Source organism: Acipenser ruthenus, chromosome 1 (genome assembly GCF_902713425.1).
Source record: "Acipenser ruthenus chromosome 1, fAciRut3.2 maternal haplotype, whole genome shotgun sequence".
Lineage (NCBI taxonomy): Eukaryota > Metazoa > Chordata > Actinopteri > Acipenseriformes > Acipenseridae > Acipenser > Acipenser ruthenus.
This window is the reverse complement of record NC_081189.1, coordinates 40,257,666-40,283,351: the sequence shown is the minus strand read 5'-3', so window position 1 is coordinate 40,283,351 and position 25,686 is coordinate 40,257,666. Positions and strand designations below refer to the sequence as shown.

At 39.4% G+C, this 25,686-nt stretch overlaps 1 protein-coding gene across 1 annotated transcript in view; it reads right to left on the bottom strand.

Moving 5' to 3' along the window:
- LOC117420771 (lipoxygenase homology domain-containing protein 1-like) overlaps window positions 1-25,686 on the bottom strand; it is a 108,997-nt gene that overhangs the window by 25,389 nt on the left and 57,922 nt on the right. The window contains exons 25-38 of the mRNA XM_034034390.3: window positions 24,564-24,867; window positions 22,764-22,915; window positions 19,441-19,574; window positions 18,037-18,185; window positions 17,117-17,221; window positions 13,200-13,328; window positions 12,328-12,492; window positions 11,527-11,708; window positions 10,448-10,564; window positions 4,529-4,691; window positions 3,867-4,021; window positions 2,643-2,852; window positions 1,940-2,084; window positions 917-1,125 (exon numbers count right to left, since the gene is read on the bottom strand). Of these exons, the coding sequence (XP_033890281.3) occupies window positions 917-1,125; window positions 1,940-2,084; window positions 2,643-2,852; window positions 3,867-4,021; window positions 4,529-4,691; window positions 10,448-10,564; window positions 11,527-11,708; window positions 12,328-12,492; window positions 13,200-13,328; window positions 17,117-17,221; window positions 18,037-18,185; window positions 19,441-19,574; window positions 22,764-22,915; window positions 24,564-24,867 (2,319 nt within the window). The remainder of the gene's footprint in view (window positions 1-916; window positions 1,126-1,939; window positions 2,085-2,642; window positions 2,853-3,866; window positions 4,022-4,528; window positions 4,692-10,447; window positions 10,565-11,526; window positions 11,709-12,327; window positions 12,493-13,199; window positions 13,329-17,116; window positions 17,222-18,036; window positions 18,186-19,440; window positions 19,575-22,763; window positions 22,916-24,563; window positions 24,868-25,686) is intronic.

Genomic DNA, 25,686 nt, shown 5'->3' with positions numbered 1-25,686 from the left:
TCTCGTGGTGGGATGTATTTTAAGCCCTGAGGCTAGACGTGTCAGACGCTCCTCAGTATAATAGCTGTGCATCACTCCAGCTCAATCATGGATTACCACAGCGACGGGACCTCAATATATGTTGATTTGCTTTCTTGAGAAACCGATTCTGACAATGCACCACTATTTGGGAGTGTGAAAATGTTTTTTTCCTTGCAGGTTATATTTCTTTATTATAAGAAATTAAAATGGAAATAATTGATTGTAAATTAGCAGTTTCTATACTGCATATGACTTAATCGGCAGCAGTAGCAACAGCAACTAAATTATGACAGCATAGGAATTATATGTTGGTTTGTTTTTTAGATTTAAAATTATTTTATACATATGTTTTATACAGGTACTTTTTAAAAAGCATTTCATTGTTTAAACGTATTTTCTTTTACCTCTTTATATTTTTACATGATTATATAGTCAAAAGGTGCAAACGTTTGCATATTATTTTACAAAAAAACTAAACAACTCAGGATTTAAAAATGTGTTCATTTTTAATACAGTATAAAATAAGGCAGGGTTTTTAAGGGCCAAATTCATTTTCCGCTTAGTAAAATACAAATTCAGTAAAGAGATCAGTATCCATTTTTAATTTGGCTTCATTATCAACAGTCTGTTAACCAAATCAAAATACCTACTGCACATTGTTCCCTTTGTTCATTGCATATACAGTATTTACATGAACCCAAAGTGCTTTTTCCAGCTAAAAGGTAATTCAATTGGAAACTAAGATTTTAGTTGGAATTGTTATGCTGCATCCTGTATGTAAACTAAACTGTCACGATTTCAACAAAATCTTTTTGCTCTCTCATTTCAAATTGTTTCTCTATCCGAATTATGCGCTCGTTTGCTCCCTCCTAACCCAATCTGTGAAATCTCTTACCTCAATTTTCTTGATCTCTCCCACATCTGCTCCCTCCACCTGGAATTTCTCCATGGATCCTGGGGCAAAGCCCGTTTTGTCCTCTGGGAGATCCAGCCAGAGTCGGGCTGTTTGAACCTGGTGGGATCCCATGATGAGGATGTACGCGCGACTGGTTGTGCCAGAATCCCGCTCTGAACCCGTCGATATGGTGATGTGATAAGAAATCGCTGAACAGAGAAAGAAAACATCACTACCAGGACAGGCACAAGATACCAGTAAAACAATATGAAGAATAAAAACACTTCTATTGTATGGTGTGTGCATAATCAAGTGTCTCATTTCTAATTTTCTAACAAAGAACAGCAGAAAATAACAAAACAAACAAACAAACAAAAAAAAGCTCTACAGTGACAACCCTATACATGGGCAGCAGTGTGGAGTAGTGGTTAGGGCTCTGGACTCTTGACCGGAGGGTTGTGGGTTCAATCCCCGGTGGGGACACTGCTGCTGTACCCTTAAGCAAGGTACTTTACCTACATTGCTCCAGTAAAAACCCAACTGTATGAATGGGTAATTGTATGTAAAAATAATATGATATCTTGTAACAATTGTAAGTTGCCCTGGATAAGGGCGTCTGCTAAGAAATAAATAATAATAATAATAATAATCCACATTACAGCATTTAGAATGATCAGAGATTTTGGAAATATTTTTAAGGAGTTTTTTTCCCCCCCGAAAAATAATATTTATTTTGGAATATGCCTCTGCATGTAATATGCCAATTCAAATTAAAAATGTATTTTTGATTTCTGCTTTTTGTATTGAGAGGCCATTTGGAACCCTTAATATCATGTGCAGTAAGAGCTATTTCATTTATACTGCATGTTTGGTATATACCAGTAGATCCATTTTTTGATTGATATATATTAACAGTTGCTCATCTATTTATTTGACGGATGCAATTGGTGAATCCACACTGATTACAGCATCCAATGCACAATACTAAACCACCGATTTCAAATGAAGGCGCAGCTCTCTTACTGGCCCCCTCCTCTATGACTTCATCCAGGATGCTCTTCCTCTTGTTCTTCTTGTTCATGTTGCTGTCCAGAGTCTTGAGGCTCAGAGAGGAGTCTTTCAAACTCTTTTTTGAGCTGTTGAGGCTAATCCGTTCTCCATCATAGCCCTGGATAAAAAATAAATGCAAATTGACACTAGAAAGCGCTACTGTGCACAGCATCTTACTTATCATCAGTATCATCGGTATTTGCAAAACATTGATTTTTAAGTAAAAATAGTAATTCGCATTTTTTTCTGGAAAATAAATACTTTTTAGCAAAAAAATGACATAAATATGTTGGTATCTCATTTTTGCCCCTTTAATTGTCTTTTGTATACAATCAATAACCTAGAGTTAGAAAGGCAATCTATTATGATGTAACAAATTGCAAGTATTTAAATTTAAATGCTCGTGGACATATCTTAAATGTAATGTAGTTGTCCACATTTAGAAATAAAATGCAACAACAGGATACATGTTCTTATTAAATAGATACTATGAAAAAAATAACTTTAGAGATGCTGGGTGTCTACTGTAAATAGGAACTTCCATTTTGTAAAATACTGGCTTGTTTGTGGAGCAAAAAGCTTTGAAAAATACATTATGTAAGGTACTTCTACCACAACCCTTGTTCTCTTTGATTTGTCTTGCACATTTTGGCTCAGAAGTAATACTGTGATGCACCTTAACATAAAGAACCCTCTCAATCTTCTTGTCTTCCTTCTTCTTGGAGAGCCAGCGCTCACACTGGAATAAGTATGTCTCCTCTGTGTCCATATCCATAATCTCCACCTGATCCAAGTACCAGTCGGCACTCATCATGGTGTTGTCATGGCGGATATTTAACTTGTAAATCTGCCCCAGATCCACTGCTTCAATTGTAAACTTATCAACCTACACGGGAGAGGATAAACAGACAATGGGGTCTATCATTTTTATCGTTTCCAAAGACAACAAACATAAAACAACAAACTACCTATTTACAGACCTAAATTGTAGGTCACCTTTTTGTTGTATTTGTTTTAAAAAAAAAAAATCTAGAGATTGCTACTCAAATAAACAACAGAACTACAGCAATAATTCATTCAAACAATCCCAGAAAAAGACAATTAATGTGCTGTGGTCTTCACAAGACTGGTTACACATATCTACTGCTGTGAAATGTTATTAAGGTTGTAAACTGTTCTGTATCTTGAGCCATCCTGCAGCAGTTCAGCCAGCAGCAGCGCTGGAGGTATTCACAGCTGTAGCAGTCCAGCCTTTCCTGGCAGTTGTTGCCATAAGGTAACATATGAGTGACAACTGCAGTTAAACTGCAATGAATGTCATCACAGTCTTATATTGCATTTACAAGTACAGTTACACAACACAGTCTAATTGTTATTGTATAATTGTACCATTTTACTGAACTTTCATTACAGTTTTTTCTCCTTTGTGGCAATGTATTAGGAAGCCTGTGGTATGCTTAAGCAATAATACCTGACTTTACTAGGCAGGTAATTGACCACCACGGCAATAGTTTAGACAAGGTCAATCAATTACCTTTCAAGTAATGCCAGCTGCATTACTATTATAGTTATTAGTTGGAATCTGGCTGAGACAATCTCTCAGGCGTATAATGGTCAACAGGACAGAGAAACATGCCCCAATTTGCAGTGATTTCAAAGAGTTTCTTCTTTATCATTCTGCTGCAGCTCTCTTAAATATTTGAACCAACATATTTTTTATATGCAGCCATGCTCATGTTCCATCAACCCGGAACTGTAAAACTATCACAGACACAGCCAGAGGGGTGGCACACTTGAAAAGCTTTACTGGTTTAAAACATGAGGTGCAATGCAATGCCATATCTTTCCACTAAACATATATGGGTAAGGATATATAAACGAACACTGCCCTTCAGTTTACCTGTCCTCTTTCGAACTTGTTGGAGTTGGTTTCAGACTTGCTGAGTTTCCTCTCTCCAGTGTCTCCCAGATCTCCATAGATGGTGAGGAAAACATTGGCATCAGTGCCGGCACTGTACACATCCCCAGTGTACACAGACACCGTGTACGTGTGGGCTGGGGGCAGAGGAGGAAACCGAATCATCTTTTGAATTTGAAGCTCAGTATTAGTGTTCTTTAAAACTTGAAATGTAAAGGGAAACTTTGTTTTCCTAAAGTAAAATTCAAATCACTCCAAGTATAACTGCTGAATAGAATGCATCTTGGAGTCATTCTGAATAATCTAAACAGTGGTGGATCTAACTTCACTCTTTAACATTGCATTTTCCCTGCTGGTGTTTTCTTCCAGTAATGATTAAATAATAGCCTTAATAACACGATTGAATACAATCTAAATTCAGACATCTGCGATACAGGAGGTTTCCAAGTGTAGGGCAGAAGCTATTTCGTTATGCCACAGTGTAGATTATTAAAATGGACCAAATGCCTGACACAAACACACACCATACACAATAACCCATAGAAAAAGTAAAAAAAAAACCTTTTGTCATTCCTTTAATAATGCTGGCATCGGTCTTTGATTTCTTTGGCTAACAGAATGCTCCATGTGAAAGCAGCACTTACTTTCCAGGGCATCCTCCACAATGCTCTCTGTGCGCTTCAGCGTCCCATCCCGCAGCAGCTTCTCCTGGATGATTTCTGATGGCACCAACTCCCGCACAATCTCCCCGTCATCTTCGGATTTAGCCAGCCAGCGTTCACATGGGAAGATTGCTGTCTCTGATCCCTGTGAGGAGAATTATAATGCACATGAATTCATTCATGGAGCTCCACTAAGACAGCAAAAACACCTCAGGCACTGGTTGAAGCAAAAAGCCAATTTCTCAAAGAAGAATCCCTCAAAATATATTACAATACATTGACAAATATGACATCATATTTTCAGTATACATTTAGAGATATATTTTGTTTCCGTAATGGATAAATCAACTTGTAATACAAAACTTGTATGAAGGAACAGTTAGAAGTTTAGTTACACATTTATTACATGTTTGTTAGCTCCTTTGAGATGTATCGGTATGAATTGAGCTACTTAAAGAGTAAGTAGCGGGGTTCCGACAAATATAGCATTATAAGTCCTTACGTGTTGCTACAACTATTTAAATAACATAACCATAATTTCTCTTTTCCTTGTTTAACATCGTGTCACGAATAGCTGAGTTGGGTGAAGGTGTAAAAATAATAAAATCCAGACAATGGTATGATATTCCACAAGTTGTTTTCTTTTTCCTTTATTATTGTCCGCAAACAGTGGTAATCAGGACAGGACAACACACAAAAGAAAATGTCCAAACAAATGAGAAACGCTAACTGAAATGTGGAGAGACAAAAACAAATAAACAACAAAGTAAAATTATCCAGACTCTGGGTGGCTGCTCTCGCCTTTCTGGCCGTTCTGGTGTCCACCCACCTGGTTGGCTGTTTCTCTTTTAAATTAGTTTGTTTAGGTCTGTCTAAAAAATCAAAGTTAGCATTTGTTTGGTTTTATATATATAACCCTCCGTACCTCTCCCACACTCCTTCGTGCTTTCAGATACCAGCCTCAACTGCTACAACACGGCCCCCTTTTATGTGCCGCGGAACGCCCCCTAATCAGCGGAACACCAATCAGCGATTGGCATTTTAATCGCCTCCCAATTCTGGGACTTTCCAGCACATTCCGTGGTGTTGCCCTCAACAAAGATGGCGACCGTCCTTTCGGGACTTCCGCCCCAAAGGTGGAGCTGCCACGTCACACCATCTCTGTTGGGGCCTTCTAGGCTGGCTCACAGCCCCCTGGTGGCTGGGAGGGTGGATTACAGCACGTGATCGCTTTACCTTGTCACACATCCTTACAACTTTTTACATGTATAACTTTCAAGTCTGTTTCAAAGCTCTTTTCAAAATGTCCGCTCTAGTGCACTGATAACGATAACAAACCATGATGTGGTACTTGTTATTATGCTGTTTTTTCTCTTCTTTTGTTTTTTAATTACTCTTCCTGCAGTGATTTAGAGGACAGATCTCAAACCCCAGTGCACTAGAGCAGACCTTTTGAAAAGAGATTTCAAAGAGGCTTTAAAGTTGTAAGTGTAAGATGTTGTCAGGATGTTAACAATGAAAAGAACAATTACAGGTATGTTATTTAAACAGTTGTAGCAACATGTGGGGACATATAACGCTATATTTTTTGGAACCCCGCTACTTACTCTTTAAGTCCGATTGTTTTTTCTTTGCATTTGGGCTTTCAAAAAGAAGGCCCCTGAAGTTCTTTCCTTGTACAACCTCACCTTATGTTTACTGATAGCACCCTTTTGTGGTAAAAAACAGTACTGTGTGTGGACAACTTTCTAAAATACATTACTAATTTAAAACATGTTAGATTTTTGCATTTTAATTCATTTAGTTTCTGAAAATAATGTACATTTAATACAAATGTGTTTTAAAATTGATGGATTTTGTTAAACCTTTTAGTTTATATTTATATCTAATGAGATTTTCAGTCCACTTGGGTGACATGATGGAATACATCATTAACATATGCCACCACTCCATACACTATAACATGCCTAAGATACCTTTACTACACAATAAACCATCTAATAATATATTTAAATCCTGGCTACAGACCTGATGGCACATGAGAGTTTCTCATTTCTCTATTTATAAGGTTATACTTGTCCTTGAAATTGAAAATGCATTAAATATCCAGACATTGCGACTCATTTACGAAAGGGCACCAAATGTAGCTGTAACATGCATATTAAATAGTGAGCCTAATGTGCACCATAAATCTAAATGTACTGTCCCATTTACTGAACTGGTATGGCTAATTTACATACCATACTGTGCACACTACATGTATTGTGAGCGTTAATTTAATGTGCACGATAATGTCTAAGACTTACCTGTGACCACCGTAATATAAAAAGCCCCAGCAGTCCAGGCGTATCTTTTGGTCGGTGGCTTATTGTGAAAGGTGGAGGAGGCTTACATTGACCAAAAATGAGCGATCAACTGTCTGTTGGTCCTCCACAGAGACAGGGAGAGGCAACGCAAACTAAAACTGCACGCAGAGGAGCCACTCTATTATTTGTACCAATGTAATGAACTATAAAATAAAATCTAATAAATTATAACATTAATTCATGTTTATTCACACTTAATATAACCTGTTATTTACAGGTATTTTTTACTGCTCTATATGAAAACTCTAATGCAAGTAATGCCTCCATGATGCCAGATAGATTTCAGTCCAGAAAAATAGGTTTCAATAGTGCGCCTATCAGTGGTTAAAGGCTGGTTTCCAAACTAACTAATTATCGCTCACTTTGAGGTGCACACTACGATTATCGCCCTTTAGTAAATCCGGTATAATACACTGTACAGCAGGTGTAATATACTGTACAGCAGGTGTAATATACTGTACAGCAGGTGTAATATACTGTACAGCAGGTGTAATATACTGTACAGCAGGTGTAATATACTGTACAGCAGGGTAATATACTGTACAGCAGGTGTAATATACTGTACAGCAGGTGTAATATACTGTACAGCAGGTGTAATATACTGTTCAGCAGGGTAATATACTGTACAGCAGGTGTAATATACTGTACAGCAGGTGTAATATACTGTTCAGCAGGGTAATATACTGTACAGCAGGTGTAATATACTGTACAGCAGGGTAATATACTGTACAGCAGGTGTAATATACTGTACAGCAGGTGTAATATACTGTACAGCAGGGTAATATACTGTACAGCAGGTGTAATATACTGTACAGCAGGTGTAATATACTGTACAGCAGGTGTAATATACTGTACAGCAGGGTAATATACTGTACAGCAGGTGTAATATACTGTACAGCAGGGTAATATACTGTACAGCAGGTGTAATATACTGTTCAGCAGGTGTAATATACTGTACAGCAGGGTAATATACTGTACAGCAGGTGTAATATACTGTACAGCAGGGTAATATACTGTACAGCAGGTGTAATATACTGTACAGCAGGGTAATATACTGTACAGCAGGTGTAATATACTGTACAGCAGGTGTAATATACTGCACAGCAGGTGTAATATACTGTACAGCAGGGTAATATACTGTACAGCAGGGTAATATACTGTACAGCAGGTGTAATATACTGTACAGCAGGTGTAATATACTGTACAGCAGGTGTAATATACTGTACAGCAGGGTAATATACTGTACAGCAGGTGTAATATACTGTACAGCAGGTGTAATATACTGTACAGCAGGTGTAATATACTGTACAGCAGGGTAATATACTGTACAGCAGGTGTAATATACTGTACAGCAGGGTAATATACTGTACAGCAGGTGTAATATACTGTTCAGCAGGTGTAATATACTGTACAGCAGGGTAATATACTGTACAGCAGGTGTAATATACTGTACAGCAGGGTAATATACTGTACAGCAGGTGTAATATACTGTACAGCAGGGTAATATACTGTACAGCAGGTGTAATATACTGTACAGCAGGTGTAATATACTGTACAGCAGGGTAATATACTGTACAGCAGGGTAATATACTGTACAGCAGGTGTAATATACAGTACAGCAGGGTAAAATACTGTACAGCAGATGTAATATACTGTACAGCAGGTGTAATATACTGTACAGCAGGGTAATATACTGTACAGCAGGTGTAATATACTGTTCAGCAGGGTAATATACTGTACAGCAGGTGTAATATACTGTACAGCAGGTGTAATATACAGTACAGCAGGTGTAATATACTGTACAGCAGGTGTAATATACAGTACAGCAGGGTAAAATACTGTACAGCAGATGTAATATACTGTACAGCAGGTGTAATATACTGTACAGCAGGTGTAATATACAGTACAGCAGGTGTAATATACTGTACAGCAGGTGTAATATACTGTACAGCAGGTGTAATATACAGTACAGCAGGGTAAAATACTGTACAGCAGATGTAATATACTGTACAGCAGGTGTAATATACTGTACAGCAGGTGTAATATACTGTACAGCAGGTGTAATATACTTCACAGCAGGTGTAATATACTGTACAGCAGGTTTAATATATTGTACAGAGGGGTAATATACTGTACAGAGGGGTAATATACTGTACAGCAGGTGTAATATACTGTACAGCAGTGGTATTTAAATCAGCTGCTGTTCAGATCATGCTGTGGTGAAATGACCTTGGAAGAACAAGTACAACAGACTGCGTAAGTCAAGCAGACTGAGCTTTCTTTGACCTTGTATGGAACCACAAGCACTCATGCTAAGGTCCTCTTAAAGACAGGCAAGAACATCACCACAGTAGGATAGGAATTTTGAGATTGAATATGTCATGACATGAGAAAAGTAAATATTGTAATGTACATAATGGGCCCTATTCACAAAACTGTCAATTTTGATTAATTAAATTAATTAAATTAATTAAATTAATTAAATTAAGTCTGCAGTTTATAAAACGTTTTTCAACTGTTTGAGAGATTTTTTTGTCTCTTCTCATTTTTCATTTTTATTTTTCAAAGCAGTGTTTAAAGTTTTGTGAATACCTTAACATTAAGTACCAGTTGCTCACTTTTTCCACAAACTCGTGAGCGTGTTTGTGTCTGGTGGGGATGTGCCGTACGCCAGAATTCATTTGTTGCATCTGAGGTTTCCCAAAACGGAAAACTGTGAAATATTACTCACACATTTTGGTTTTTAAAACATGTTTAAATGGCATATTAGGCTATTTGACATCTTCTAATTTTAATTAGTCATGTCTTATCATGTTTACAGCTTGTTCAAAATGCAGCGGCTAGGCTTCTGACTAGACCAAAAAAACTGGCTCATATAACTCATTGTACTGGCTTCCAATACATTTTAGAATTGATTTTAAAATCGTACTATTAACATATAAAGCACTAAATGGCTTAGCACCGGAGTACCTAAGGTCGGCTAACACTGGACTTTTGTGCCTCCCAATGGTAAAACTGAAAAGGAGAGGAGAAAGTGTGTTTTGTTTTAATGCTCCCAAGCTGTGGAACTCTTTGCCTTCCTCTATTAGAGATGCTGCTTCGTTCAACGTTTTTAAATCAAGATTAAAGACTCATTTTTATAGATCAGCTTTTTTAACCTAATCTAGAAATAAAGTTTCTGTTATCTATTTTTATCTGCTAACTTTGTATTTTATTTGTTATTCTTATTTATTTTATTTTTGTCCTATCTAGATATTTGCTATTTATTGTTATTATTAATATCATTGTATTTTGTTAATTGTGTGATTATACTGTTCTGTCTTGTTTCTTGATTATGATACATACTGTCTGTAAAGCGCTTTGAGATACCATGGTATGAAAGGCGCTATATAAATAAAATAAAATAAAAATAAATAAATAAAATAAATAATCTGTGGTGAAATCCATGTTCCATGGAGCCTGAGGACATAGCCGGCTCAGCACAGTAATTCGAAGCACCTTACTGGCACACTGAACTTTAGACTGCAATACTTACTTTTCCCTTAGGCAGAAGTCTCCTGACTTCCACTCTGTCTAAGTGCCAGCCAGAGTTGATTCCTTTCCCGTCGTGTCCGATTCGGATCTTTTCAATAACGTCACCAACATCCTCCAGCTGTGGACACAATCAATACAGAAATTATCCACAAAGAATATACAAAAACACAACTCCTACTTAATTTGAACCCACAGGTACTGGCTTTGGCAACTCCACTTTAACATGCAAGGCAGAAGTAAGAAAGCAATATGAGCTAAACAGCTATACATTTTTACCATATACTTGTGGAGCTCTAGCACTATAGGTCTGATTGAACAGGCTCCTACCTTGCAAGGCTAATTAAAGGACCATAAATAAATAATGAACGACAATATGCTCTCTCTATATTATATATCACATTAAGTGGTGCTGTTGGATTATTACACCTCACAAAAACCTCTTGGGTACACATGGTAAATATACATTTACAGTGACTGCTCATTAATGGAATAGCATCTTACATTTTCCTGTAATGCTTAACATATTTTTGTTTCAAACAAAATATACACAAGGTTTATCACACTACTAATACTGCACTGTTACCAATGTACCAAGTAACCAGACAAGGCTCCGCTTTTTGGTATGGCATAATGAACTGGGCACAGAGAACATAAGAACATTCTTAAAGGCCTTTAAATTCAAAATGTCATTAACACACAGCCAGAAAACGTACCAAACCAGAAATATGCAACTAGGACATAAAAACTAGGAACTTTTAAAGTAGTTGCTGTCTTCATTTTGTTCTTACTAGTTTTAGGTTTAAATTGGTGTTCTCCTTTGAACTCTGATTGGCTATCCACAAGATGTCGACACTGCACAGCAATGTCACTTTGAACTCCTGTACCGTGAATGCATGGATGCTGTTTGCAGTACCTTGGATGCATGGCTCAAAGCAGGGCATTGCTGTAACAATGCAGTTAGAAGTATGAACGAGTCTTAACACTAACTCGTGTTTGATATTTGAGATGGGATCTACTTCTGGTTTAATGCTACAGATAGAAAGTTTGCATAAAACAAGTCAAACCCAGCAAGCAGCGTACCTCTACAATAAACTTATCAGCTGCGCCTCGCTCAAAGTACATGCGCCTTTCTCTCTTGTTGACACACAGTGATTTCTGCTGAGTGCAGATGCTGTCTCTCCCGTAGAGGACAATGAAAACATCAGCATCTGTCCCGGCACCATAAATATCACTAGTGTATGTGGTGATCTCGTAAGGCACAACTGTAAAACAAGAAAGCTTTTCAAATGAATCAACTGGTAATCTTTAACAGATATAACACAAGAAAGTTCAAAATGTATATACCCAAAAATGATGTACTGATGTCAAAGTGGTCTGCCACAATTGAGTTTTATCTTAAAGGAATACTTTATATCCTCAATATTTTCCTCAGAATAATATCATGTGTTCCATGTAATTATGCATGGTTGCTTTTGCTCATATCATTATTTACCATGCCATTCTAGCACAATTTTACAGGCATTTTTTGCTGGAATAGTTTGAATTACATTGCAAATCTAAGCAGAAAAAACAATATGAGAGATCCATACAGATCACATAACAACTATGATAAACATGAACAATGATTTAATGAAAACGCTGCATAAAGTACCCAACAAAACATCAGTAATATTCATCACAGTCACTGTTTGCTGTATTATATGATACTTTCCAGAAGTCACTATAAGGATAGACACATCTTATTCAAACATATTCCTAGGGTTAGTATCAATCAGAATTTATATTTAATATATTAAAATGCATACAGTCTTCATATTCTTCAGACTTACTGGGCCTCAGTATGTCTTTTGAAAGTTGGACTCTATAGTCTCTAAGCCTTACATGGATTGTACTCCTGAGTCTGCAGGTTTGCAGGAAAGAGATCCCTCTCAGTTGCTCCATCATCCTCTGCTTTGTCCAGCCAGCGCCCGCAGGGGAAGCGCAGCTTTTGACCCAGTGAAGGAGCGTCAATCTCCACCCAGTCCAGAAACCAGCCCGACGAGTTGCCTGCAACAAGCCAAGGCATCAAAGACTTGAAACAGCAGGACCAGGACACAACACACACCTGTGAGTCTCTGTATCCTAATGCTGCCTCAAAAACAGTAGGGTTGAGTGGCTTGGGATGGTATTTCATCTAATAAAAGTAGCCTATAACATGCAACCTGTTTAGATTGCAGTTTATTGTCATTTATTTCTCATTATAAGGTACCTGTTGGTGCAGTGCGTTGCCAAGTGGATTTCAGCTGCTGGGCAGATGTTATAATATCACACACAGCAGGGGTTTAGACAGGTTCATATGACAAATCATACATTTGTTCTAATTGCTGCATTAAAAAAACTAGGTGTAATTACATTCCAGATGTTATCTGTTATCTTATCACAACTTTTTCCTGCAGTACTAATGACAAGCTAAATCAGTGATTAACAACTGCCTGCCAGCCACGCTCTGACATGTACCTCCCGCTGCCTTTAACAAATGTCAACCCACCGAAACAGTGGAGAATCTTTTGGATTCCTATTACAACCATAAAGAATTTATGTGAACACAGCTTTCAAACAAGCTTTCAGCTGCAGGTACTGGGCTGCACATGGCTGTCCTGTGTTTACTGTATCTGTCTGGTATACCTCTCGTAAAGTGTATACCATGTCAGCATTATTGGAACTGAACAACATATATTTGAACAACTGCTATTACAACTTGAGGTTCATCTCACCAAGACAATCGTGCCCGATTCGTATCTTTTTCAGCATCCCAATATCCACAGCCTCCACAGTGAACACATCGATCTGCCCTCGCTCAAACTTGTTCTTGTAAGTCTTAGAAGCTTTGAGGTTAACAATTCCTGTAAAGATAATGGAATACGAAACAAAAGATGATGAAGTACCAGGGAGAATAAATAAAAGTGATTTCACAGAGAGGCAGCTAAAATCCATAATCAATAACACTCGACAGGGCATGCAATATGCCACGCCTCTGATGTGTGATGTGTTTAACACACCAGAGAAGTGCTATATTACACAAAGACTGCACACCCTGAAGTGTGTTACTGCGCTCATGAAATAGCCTATACAGTATTAAAAAAAAAAAAAAAAAAAGACCCTTTTCCTGGATATCAAAGAAGTATATTAAATATAAATTCACCACAAAAATAGTTTATTAAAAGTATGTAAGCAGTAACTTTTTAACTATAACATTTTATATTTTAAAAATATTTATTTATTCATAAATCATATTACAAATATGGTTTCTTTTTGGAGTTTGCGTTTCTTTTTTTTGTGTTGTGGGGGTGGCGCTCAAATCAGGTGATACAGTAGGCAAGGAATGCTATAGAATGTGTCTGGTTCATTTTTCATCAGTGGGTAGGTACTGGACTCTGGTACTACTTTATTTTGAAACTGCTGAAGTAGGTAGTTCTTTTTTGGGCTGAAGATAGGATTCGCATCTGTGGCCTGCGATAGGAATGAGTTAATTTTGTGCACATGCTTGTGGATTTCAGTGTCCTCTTTATAATACAATGTAACATATTTTAAACCATCAGTCTGCGCTGCTCCCGTTGTGTGACTTCACGCAGTCCAGACTGGTACTGTCTGTAGGCAGTGCTCCACACCGCTGTAAGCTACGCCCTGCCTCAGTTGTGTGACTACACGTGGTCCAGACTAGGCACCCGGCCCAGTAACCTCGGTGCTCACGGTTACATCCGTCTGTGACCCTCTCCTGGTCTTGGCCCTCAGGCAAGTAAAAACATTACTTCCCAAACAAGTCATCCGCCTCATAGAACACACATCTCAAGAGGAGGAGTTCTACTTAAGGTACCTTCTAGTGCCAAAAAAGGATGGTGGCCATCACCCCATCCTAGACCTGAGACACCTCTACGGTCACACATCCTCCAGTCCGTCCGGCCGGGCGACTGGTTTATCACTGTGGACTTTAAGGATGCGTATTTTCACGTCCCTAGGAAATATCTCTGCTTCACCTTTCAGGGAAGCATCTTTGAGATTTCCGTGCTGCCGTTCGGCCTCTCCTTAGCCCCCCGCATGTTCTCAACGTGCGTTGATGCAATCCTAGCCCCCTTGCGGCTGCAAGGAAACTACCTGGATGACTGGTTAATATGTTCCCAGTCGCAGGATGGGGCAGTGGCCCACATGGCGATCGTGATGGAGCATCTGGCGAGAGTGGGTAAAGCCCTCAATGAGGCCAAAAGCCAATTAATACCGGTGCAAAATATGGTTTACAGAGTGGCCGCCATTCACAACTGTCTAACCCTGTTTCAACAGGGATCCACAGTACAATTGGTGTTGTGCCGGAAACTATTGGGTCTAATGGCTCAATGCCTTCCGGCTGCATCCCAAACGCGATAGACACCGTCAGCTGACCGTGTCTCACGTATGCTGGGAAGCCCTGTGCTGGCGGAGACAATCTTCTCACCTGCGCAAATGCGTAAGGATGGGAGTGATCCACAGCCGTTAGGAGGTGGTGACAGACACATCCAACTCGGGTTGAGGTGCGGTCTGGGCAGGCAGAGGAGTCCGTGGGTCCTGGTCGGGTCACTGGACATCCCTACACATAAATGCGCTGGAACTGTGAGCGGTTCACCTCGCTCAACAGTATTTCCTTCCAGTGCTCCAGAGGCGACATGTACTTGTCCACACTGTCTGTAGTACCATATGCCAACCGCCAGGGAGGGCTTCGGTCCCCGGGGTTGCACTGCATAGCTTTCCGGCTATTGACATGGGCAAAGAGGAATCTGTTTTCCCTCCAGGCTGTTCATCTCCCTGGAGTAGTGAATTGGGCAGTGGACCTCCTCTCGAGGGAGAGTACTCACCCATCTGAATGGCGACTCCACCCTCAGGTAGTAAAGTTTATTTGGGAACGGTTTGGGAGGGCCCGACTCGATCTCTTTGCCATGGCAGAGACTCACTGCCCCCTATGGTTCTCCCTCCACCTCCCTCAGTGTCCCCTGGCGCTCATATATTAGCGACTCATTTTCTAAAGGGCACTTGGAGGTTACGTCCTCCTAGAAAGGACAATTCTCCCCGAGTGGAGTCTAGACGTGGTTTTGGAGGCTCTCACATTCCATAGAGTTGAAATATCTCTCTATGAAGACAGCCTTTTTGTTAGCCATCACCTCCGCTAAGCAGGTTAGTGAGCTACAGGCTCTGTCAGTGCACAGATCCTGTATGCATGTTTGGGATGATGAAAAGAGGGTGTCATTATGCACAAACCCTGCTTTCCTCCTTAAGGTGGTTACAGCTTTCCACTTGAATCAGTCAGTGGAAGTACAGGCTTTCTATCCCCCTCCTTTTTCTTCGGAGGAGGATCGGAGATTGAATTCCCTCTGCCCGGTTTGGGCATTGAGATGTTATGTGGATAGGACGACAGTGTTGCGTCAGTCTGACCAGCTCTTCGTCTGTCATGGTGAAAGGACCCTGGGTCAAGCCGTCTCAAAGCAGCGACTGTCCCATTTGATTGTGGACACAGTCTCGACTGCATATACCAATGCCGGTCTATCCTCACCTGGGAGGTTGGCCACGCATGCTACCAGAGGAGTGCCTATGTCATAGGCCCTCTTTAGAGGAGCCTCATTGACCGATATTTGTGCAGTTAGCTGGGCTACTCCGCATACATTCACCAGGGTCTACCAACTTAATGTGGTAGATCCCTCTATGCCTTTATTATGCACAAGGGTCCCTGAGGTTGCAAGCTCACACCACAAACATTAGTTTGGTGCTAGCGAGACGTCCCTCATCTGCTGTCTCCGCTCACGCTCCCTCGCGACGACTTTGATATATTTTTCCAAAAGCATTGGTTGTTGGTCGTCTTCAAATTGAGAGGGAACGGTAGGTTACGGATGTAACCCCAGTTCCCTGAAAGAGAAGACGACCAAAACCTTGCAAGGTTGCATCACTCGCATTCACGGGTTCGATGCAAAAGAGAATGTGATCTCCGCGGAGTAACTACTTATTCCCTCGGCAGGCGGGACCGAGGATGTCACTCCCCGGAGGGGCCTATCCGCAGCTCTGACATAAAATGCTCAGTAAATATCTGACCTGTGGCAAGCATATCCCAAAAGTATTGGTTGTTGGTCATCTTCTCTTTCAGGGAACTGGGTTTACATCCGTAACCTATCGTTTTTAATTAGAAATGAACTTGTTTTTAAACTGCACAGACCTTCCCTTCCACATCTCTTAAAGTAAAATCTAAATATACTTTGCGGACGAGGCTTATCGCTGTGTTGGATGAGAGCATTCGGGATGTCAACTTTTTTTTTATCTGGTTCTATTATGCAAGGATGGTGCTCAGGGGCCGTCTGTAGCTTTAATAACATATATAAAGACAGTTTTATCCAGCAAAATAAAGTACACATATAGTAAAAATAACACAGGCAAACACTGTACAACTTGGAATGGTGTATGGATATCAATGTTATGAGGTCATGAGATCTTACTAGTGCGGTTGTGGTGGCCAATCAGAGGGCTTGGTTTGCCCCAGCCATTGTGTACATCTGTTATATTTTTTTGTGATTTACAAAACACTATAGGATTGGAAATCCATTTTTTTCATGTAAAAAACGGTGTCTTTTAGCCCAGTTAAGCCTTTTTTATTTTGCTCAAGCAAACGAATACACCCTACCTGTGTCATCCTTATCGCCATACAGGGTAATGAACACATTAGCATCTGTTCCAGCATACTTCTTGTCTCCAGTTTTGACTGTCACAGTGTAGGTTGTAGATTGAGCTGTAAAAATACCACATCATAGATAAGTAGAATTGGAAGAGTCGCTAGTTTATAGAGGGTGCATTTAAAAAAAAAAAAAATATATATATATATATATATATATATATATATATATATATATATATATATATACATATATATCTTTAATTTTATTGCTCTTGGGGCCAACATCCCAATAAACAAACAAAAACACACTGTTATACTGAATGTAATATAAATTATGTTTAGACACACAAGTGAGTTTTTTGTGATCTCTATCTGCAGTTTCATAAATATTACCTACTAAGACAAATTCAGCTGAAAACTCCCATCACTGGAACACTAAATGGCACAGATCAATGATTAAATAATGTCTACATATAAAACAGCCCTTTCAGTTAAAATAAGCAGAACAATGAAATTTTTAAGACCTCATAATGATTGCCCAATATGGTTTTAAGATAAATTTATTTTAGCAGAAATATTGATATCATTGTATTATATCATTATATCATTGTAATATTGAGATTTGATTGCCCTCACTTGGAGCCTGGAAAATACAAAAAATCATTTAATTTCAATTAAAGTCACTGATGCAAACAAAAACATAAATCCCATTGACCCTTTAACAGCATACACTGGCTAAACTCACTGAATAGCAAAAATAAGCCTGCATCAAATGGTCACTATATCGATCAAGGGTGGACAGATATTTCTCCTCTGACCTTCTGGCACATCAGCATCCAGAATTAATCAAGCTGGTACACAGTTAGACCTCAAGCCATTTCTGGAATGCTGCTTTTGCTGTGCCGGCCCCATACTCAGTGACAGTCTACCTTTCTGCTCCAGTCCGAGGGTAGCCTGAGACTGCTCGTCACTGTCTGAGTTCTTCTTCATAAATGCCTCATCTACAGGAACCAGCTCCCGGGCTATCTGACCATCATCTTCATCAGTAGCTAACCACCGCTCACATGGAAAATAGTACCTGAATTAAAACAGATGAGCCATTTGCTGGAGTGTATGTTCAGTAAAACCTGTACAATCCAGTGTCGTTTGTCACCAGAAAATTGTGAAACTGATGATAAAACTATTTAAACGCTTTAAAGAAAAAAAAAACTTTATTACTGTACATACACAGTATAATATAAACAATAATGCCTCAGCAAAATCTTTATCTGTTATGAGCATGAGCCTGTTTAAATCATTCCCATAGAAAGACATTCAATTGCCGTACTGTACCTGCATGTTGGATTCAGGCACTTTGTACTGGCATTCAGATTGTTTAACTGTGTTGCTTTTAAGTAGGCGTCTTTTCAGAATGTCTGAAATGGTTTGCCTTGCGATTCTGAATTTTTCACTAAGCTTTTATTGTGCTGGTTTTGGTAAATGTTCAGCTTTTTTGATAAGCACATATTTTCTTCAGCTTTAAATTGTGTGGAAATTTACACATTTTATTTTCTGTTGAACAACTACACAATTCGGAATGGCACCGGCAGAACATGAGTATATACACAAAGTTTTGCTTTTGTTTTGTTTTTTATACTAGTTTTACATTTAAAGAAGGAAACTCACATGACCTGGTGCCTGATTTACATTGATTTTAGACAGAATAGAAAAACCATGCTGGATTCCAGAATAGTTAGGTCCTGGATTGTAAACAGTATTACATCATTCAGTCCAGTAGGGATTTGGTCGTGACCCAAAAATCATGCCGAATGATACAGAAGCCAGTTTGTAGAGGGGCTGGATTCAACAAGTTTGACTTTATGTAAAACATGTTGGTATTTAAAAATGGCTTCTTCTAAAATGCATGTTGATTTTAGATAATGCAGACATGTGGCTGCTATATGTAGCTGATTTATGTTCAACAGTTTTCCTTTTACTTTTACAAAATTCTTTGGAGCCAAATACAGTCAAGAAAGAGTGGGTACCGAGATCTATAATTACCATTTGTTGCCACCAGGGTGTATCCAGGGTCTGCCTTTTCTTATTTCGCAAAACGATTTTTAAGGGTTGTCACTCTGAATCTATGTGTTTTTTTTTTCGTTTTTTTTTTAATGAGCTACACCTTTACAGTTCACAAGATCACTTTTATAATCTGCCACATCAAGTCTGCTTTGGTGTGATAATCTAATGCCATATCTCCCTCACAATGGCACCCCGATATGTTATTTAACTCTTTGTATGTATGAATAAAAACAAGCACTGTTTCCCCTCATAGCCTGCCTGTCTGTACTTACGTAGTGTCATCCTTGCCATCTATAATTTCCACTCTGTCTAGGAACCAGGCAGCTTGTGCTTGCGAGTTGTCATGGCGAATTCGCAGCTTCTTCAGCAGCCCCAGATCAGTAGCTGGGATTGTAAATATATCTTCCTGCAATACATAATAACAGCTGAAGATTACTTGATCCCTTGAGGCCTATTTATACCAGACAAATGAATGTGTAGTGCGACAAAAAAAAACAAAAAAAACCATGTCATTTTAATATGAACCATTCACACTGTCTGCGATGCAACAGGGTAACACTGAAGTGATGTGAAAAAAATAGGATTGGTGTCTATTTTTATAATTTTGTCGCATGGCAGCTAGGGAACTGATCAATGAGGAACAACTTCCCCTGTGTGTCTTTTTCAGGAAACAATGGCAGAAGAAAAGAACTACATTGTTGCAGTTTCGAAATACCCAGAGCTGTACAATAAAGGACATAAAATTTAAAAGACACAGCAATGAGGGAGAACATCTGGGAGTCCACTTCCAGGGAACGATATAGCTGGTGTGTATGATTCATTTACGTTTACTGAAATAAGTATTCTGCAAAAAGTTATTAGGTATTCTATATTTTTATTAGCTGTAGAACAGGACTATCCTACATTCTTCCTCTTCCCTGGAAGACATTTTGCTTTCAAGAACACAATCAGATGAGAGTCTCCTATCACATCGCGTGCACCTGTCGCCACTGGTGTGAAAGGTAGTGTCGCAGCCAAAGTATCATTTTATCGCAGGACAAATCGCATCACGTCTGGTGTTAATAGACCTTTACAGTATGTAAATGGTTTACATCAGATAAAAAACATCCTTGCAACAAGCTGTAAATTGATACAAACATTATTTCAGTAGTTCAGGACAAACACCAATCACAAAATGTTTTAGTACAAATATTTATTGTGGAGAATGCGGAGTATGCGATTTTACAGAGAAGTATGTTGTATATACATGTTCATTTGGCATCAAACCTAACTTGGTTTGAGAGCTCGCTGCCTGGCTGACTGGACGAGGCAGAGATCCCCAAATAGAACAAGCCGGTCTGAATCCCGCGATTAATATTGAATATAGCCGACTTGAAGGTTTAGCCAACCTTTAACAAATGATCGTCAGCACGCAGGAGAGGAAAGCAAAACCCATTTTTGGGAAATAAACCTCTGGGAATCCATGGCTGATTCAATTGCCCTTCCTCTGGGCAGGCTACTAATGCTTAAGAACACATTTTTGTAAAAGCATTTTTAGGATCTGTAATATTTGTTCTAATGTAAACTTGGTAAGCACTGGAGGACCAACAACCTAACCATTTGATAAGGGTGTCTGGAACTCCATGGCGAGAAGCTGCTACAATTCTGAAGGAATGACTAGAGAACTACTCAGCTGTGAATCCAGACCTGGAAAGAATCTAGTGAAGGTGAAAGAAGAACCAATGTCGGATGACGATTTTTCCGTTTTCGTTAATAAACAGCGGGTCTGAGGGTGATGCGCTCTGAGAAAGACGGAGATGGATAAGAGAGAAGGGATCATAGGGGCTAACATGGGAGTGTAATTTAAACAAATAGATTAGGGAACTCTTTCCTTCCTGGTCAGTTTTACTTATTTTGAGCAGGAAGGAAAAGGTATCAGATGATGTGATTGATAAGTCGGAGATACAGGGGTGAATCTGGAGGTTGAATTTATTTGAGTGCGATGTAGACTCTGAGCACCTAAGGAACCCAAAAAGGCTGGGAGAAAAAGGCTTCTAAGGCTTTATCTAAAACCTGGGAGGAGTAGCCAGAGTGGATGAATGAGATGCACGAGAGAGTGCGTTGATGGTGATAGGTAGGCAAGCAGGGGGAGAAGGAGATTCTGATCGTTGAAGCCCTTTCAGGATTAGTGAAATTTGTGAGTTGCTGAATGTAGAGCTGGGGGCACCGAAAATGAGTTTGTGGAAAAACTGGATGCTGGAAACTGAAATTTTGATGGAGGAAACTATTATAGCTCTATTCTTAAGGAACATAATATAGGATGATACTATGGGCATTGAAAATGAAGGGAAGGGAATGTTGAATGCAATGTGAACATTTTTAAAGCAATTCCAGGATGACCAGTACTTTTGCAGTGAGCGGGGAGCGATGCAGAGAAGAGTTGTTTCTTGAGCCTGCAGAATTATGGAATGTAGCGGGTGGCTCACATGAATATCAGGTCTGAAAAGGGAGGAATCTGAGTTGGCAGCAGGTCGGCTTTGGGAGCTAATGCTCTGAATCTCCGGATTTGGAAACGAGAAAGAGAATCAGCGATTACATTCAGGTGGCCGGGAATGTGTTGAGCTCTGAGAATGAACTGATGAGTAACAGTTAACCACGTAATCCTTCTGAATATTCTCATTATATGGTGGGAGGATGAATGACCTTTGTTAATGATTTGGACTGTAGCTGAATTATCTGAGAATGGATTTTTCTTTTAGTAGGAGCTCCCACAGGTGGAGTTCCTTGAAGCAAAAAGGATCCATGAGTATGACATTGTTGAGGGAATTAACGGAAGGGATAAAGAAGGTAGGAGAAAGCTCTTCCTGGAGGAATTATCCTCATTACGTAGATTAAATGGCCCAGGAGGGACAGAAGATTGCGTTTGGTAGGAGGGGAAATAATAGCTACAATACAATCTATTTTTTTTTTTTTTTTCGGGGAAGCGAGGCTGAAAAAGATTGGGAATCCAGGGTGAAGCCTAGAAACTCAATGGAAGTGAGAGGACCCAAGGTGTTTTCTGATGCTAGGGGGATGCAGAGATTTGAAAATAATGATTTGAGGATCGTTATGTTCTGGGCAGGGGGATCCAGCAGAGCGCTTCTGACAGGGTATCGAATATCTTGGGGCTGCTTCTGCAGCCGAACGAACATGTACGATGAAATCGAAACGCAACTGAGAGGTAAGTGAAGATGGTATTTATAGTGCTAACAATCTTAATTAGCTAATGTGTAAATCGAATGATTCAATTTGGTGATGTGGTGATTGGTGTCTGACCCTCCTGCTGAAATTTAGTTATGAACTTCATTTGTCTTTTTCATCCATATGTCACCCGTTCAAATATCAACAACCACAAATGGGGAAACACATTCCCAAGAGTTTTATCTACTTCAGCTGGAATGACCCAAACAGGAAGTGAAAAGCACAGTCAGACTTTCAAAGGGAAATAAAATTCAAGTATGAATGTCTCACCTGAGTATCGTGAGAGAGTCTTGACTTTTCCTCTGTAAGCCTCACACAATACTACTAAGCTGAACCACAACAACCAGCCACTTCCAGCCCCTGCACAGCACAGTACCTGTCCTTTCTCAAACTTATTGAGGTTATTCGACTTCTTCAGGTGCCGCTCTCCTGTGTCTCCCATTTCTCCATACACATTAATATACACATTGGCATCTGTTCCAGCGCCCAACACACTCCCTGTGAACACATGGACTTCGTAGGTGTTCTCTGCGTTAAATGATAAGAAAAATCGACAGCTCTTGGTAAATGACAACTTAGTTCTTCTCATCAAACTGATTCAACATCATTAGACTAATATATTTGGCTTTTTACTCTGTCTCTATATATAAATATTTGTATATTAGGGGTTTTGATCGTGACATTTTCTATTGATTGATTGATTGATTAATTAATTAATTAATTAATTAATTAATCATCCGATCTATTAATCAATTAATCACACCTGTTTGCTAATGATAAGTAATACAAACTACTTCTAGACATGTCTGTGAAAACAATTTTTCAAAACATTTATTCTTGTGTCTGCCAGATCTACAGTAACTCGATTATGGCTTTGCCGATTATACAAAAAGGAATATAAACTAACATTCTTGCAAGTTTGAAGCTGCCAAAATAACGCACTGGCTATACACTTATACTACATCTATAACTCCTCTACCATCCCTACAAGCACTGCGGCACATAACATCACTCTCTTTAAGCTACAGTGCCTCAATTATAAATCAGTAATACACCTATAACACAAACTGTGTTTTAAATATTACACTTTGAATTTGGCTTTTAGATCATATGTAACTTACACTATTTACTGCAAATATTTCATAATATCAGCTAATGTTTACTATACATCTATTTACTTGTAATTAGACAGTTTGAAAATATTTGCTTACATGTAATTGGAAGTCAGCCAAAGTGAGTAATTTACAATATTAACTAAGAACAATTAAAAACGCCTAATTATTAGTTCAGTTAAGGGTCTAGTTAAGTAATTGAGAGCTCAGTTGGAATGAAAACCAGCAGATACAGTGGGTCCTCAGAACCGGTTTGGGAACCGCTGATTTACAATATTAACTTAGTTTGTAATTGCTGTTAGTGGTGTTTTATGGGTTGGGAGCGATCACACCGAGCTCTTTTTAGTTTGAACATTTCACTGGAAGGGGAGGGAGGGAGAGAACTAAAAATGGATGGTTTTCTTGTTCTTTTTGATCAATGGTGAGGATGGGTTAAAAAGTATATTATGCTTTAAATTAAAAAAGGGGAAGGTGTGTGTCTGATTGTTTGGAATGTCAAGATGTATTTGTTTATTTGTTTATTCGTGTTTTCATGTTTTTATCAATTGATTAATTGCATTTATAATAAAGTAACATTTAAAAGTAAAAAAAAGAAAATGAACAATGAGCAAATGTTGTAAGTTGCAGTCTTTTCTTCATTTTGAGATATTGTGAAATATTGTGTATAATTAAAAAATTAATTAATCAATTATTTTTTGATCGATCAAAGCCCACAGGTTTGATAATCGATTAACCATTAATCGATTAAAACCCCTAATATATACACACACACACACACACACACACACACACACAGAGTAGTTATATAGGCCTTTACTCAAGGGTGAAGGATAGTCTGATTGATGATTCTGTTTATACACCAGGCCACTTTTATTAGGTTACTGGTTGGATAGGTATATTAAAACCTGTAATTAACTTGTCACCAAACACTGAGCACTTGTGGCTGCTGGCGACAGGAAACTCATATATACTCAAATGTCTGTAGCCTTAAAGCCATTTATTGCTGTATGATAAAAGCATAGTGAAATGTTGTAAAGTGTCAGTAAAAGAGAAGAAGCACCCACCTTCCAGGTCTTCACTGTCCTCTGGTAACAGCTCCACCACCAGCTCCCCATCGCCCTCATCCCTGGCAAGCCAGCGCTGGCACAGGAAGGTGTAGGTCTCCACCACCTCCTCGGGCTGGCCCCCCTCCCCTTCCTCCTCTGCTGCCTTCTTCTTCTTTTTCTTCTTCTTCTTATCCTCCTGTGGCACTATCGAGGTGGTGAGGTGCTTGATGATAACTGACTCCAGGTACCAGCCGTCCATAGCACCCTTCCCATTGTGGCCGATCCGAATCTTGAAGAGCTTGCCAACGCCTGCGGCTTCCACCTGTGGGTTGAACAATACTGCATTCATATATTTTCTCAGCAGTAATGCTGGACAGCGCTTTAACGGGCAAACTTAAACTCTGGTGCTTTCAATTTGGTCTACTGCCAAGACTTCTGTGGCCACTCACTGTGTATGAGGTTTCCTTGACAACAGTAAAGAAGCTGGAAGCATAAATCAGTTCATATATCAGGAAATGGTTAGGAGTTCCATGCTGCCTCAGCAGACTGTAAAGGGATACTGCAGCTGCCAGTCTCAGCTCTAACCAAGGAGTTTAAGTGTGCCAAGGTTCAACTGGAAATGAGAATGGTAGAGTCACATGATGAATGTGTGAGGGAGGCAGCACCTGTATGGAAAACTGGAAGTGGGCGGCAAAGGAAGCTGTAGAAGATGCAAAGGCTGCCTTTCTATCAGTGATCTCATGGTGCAAGTACAGCATGGAAGAGGAGGCCTAGGTCTCAGTTCAGCTCCTCCTACATGGCACTAAGCAGCCCCGGCTCAACAGAGAAAGCTGGTAGTCAACGAGGTGCAAAAGCAGGAGGAGAGGATGAGGTTTCCTAGGCCAAGCAGGGAGAAAGGAAGAATGGGAGAGTGTGGAACAATGCAAGATCAGCTGGCAAGATCTATGGACAGTGGAACAGAGCAGGATCAGTTTCCTTATCAGGTCAACATGTGATGTTCTCCCATCACAAAAGAACCTTAATCACAGAACCTTAATCTATTGGTAGGAGAGGATCCGTGGTGTCCTTCGCGTTCATCGGCAGCTAGGTTAAGACACATTTTGACAGGATGTAAGGTGGGTCTTAGCCAAGGAAGGTTTAG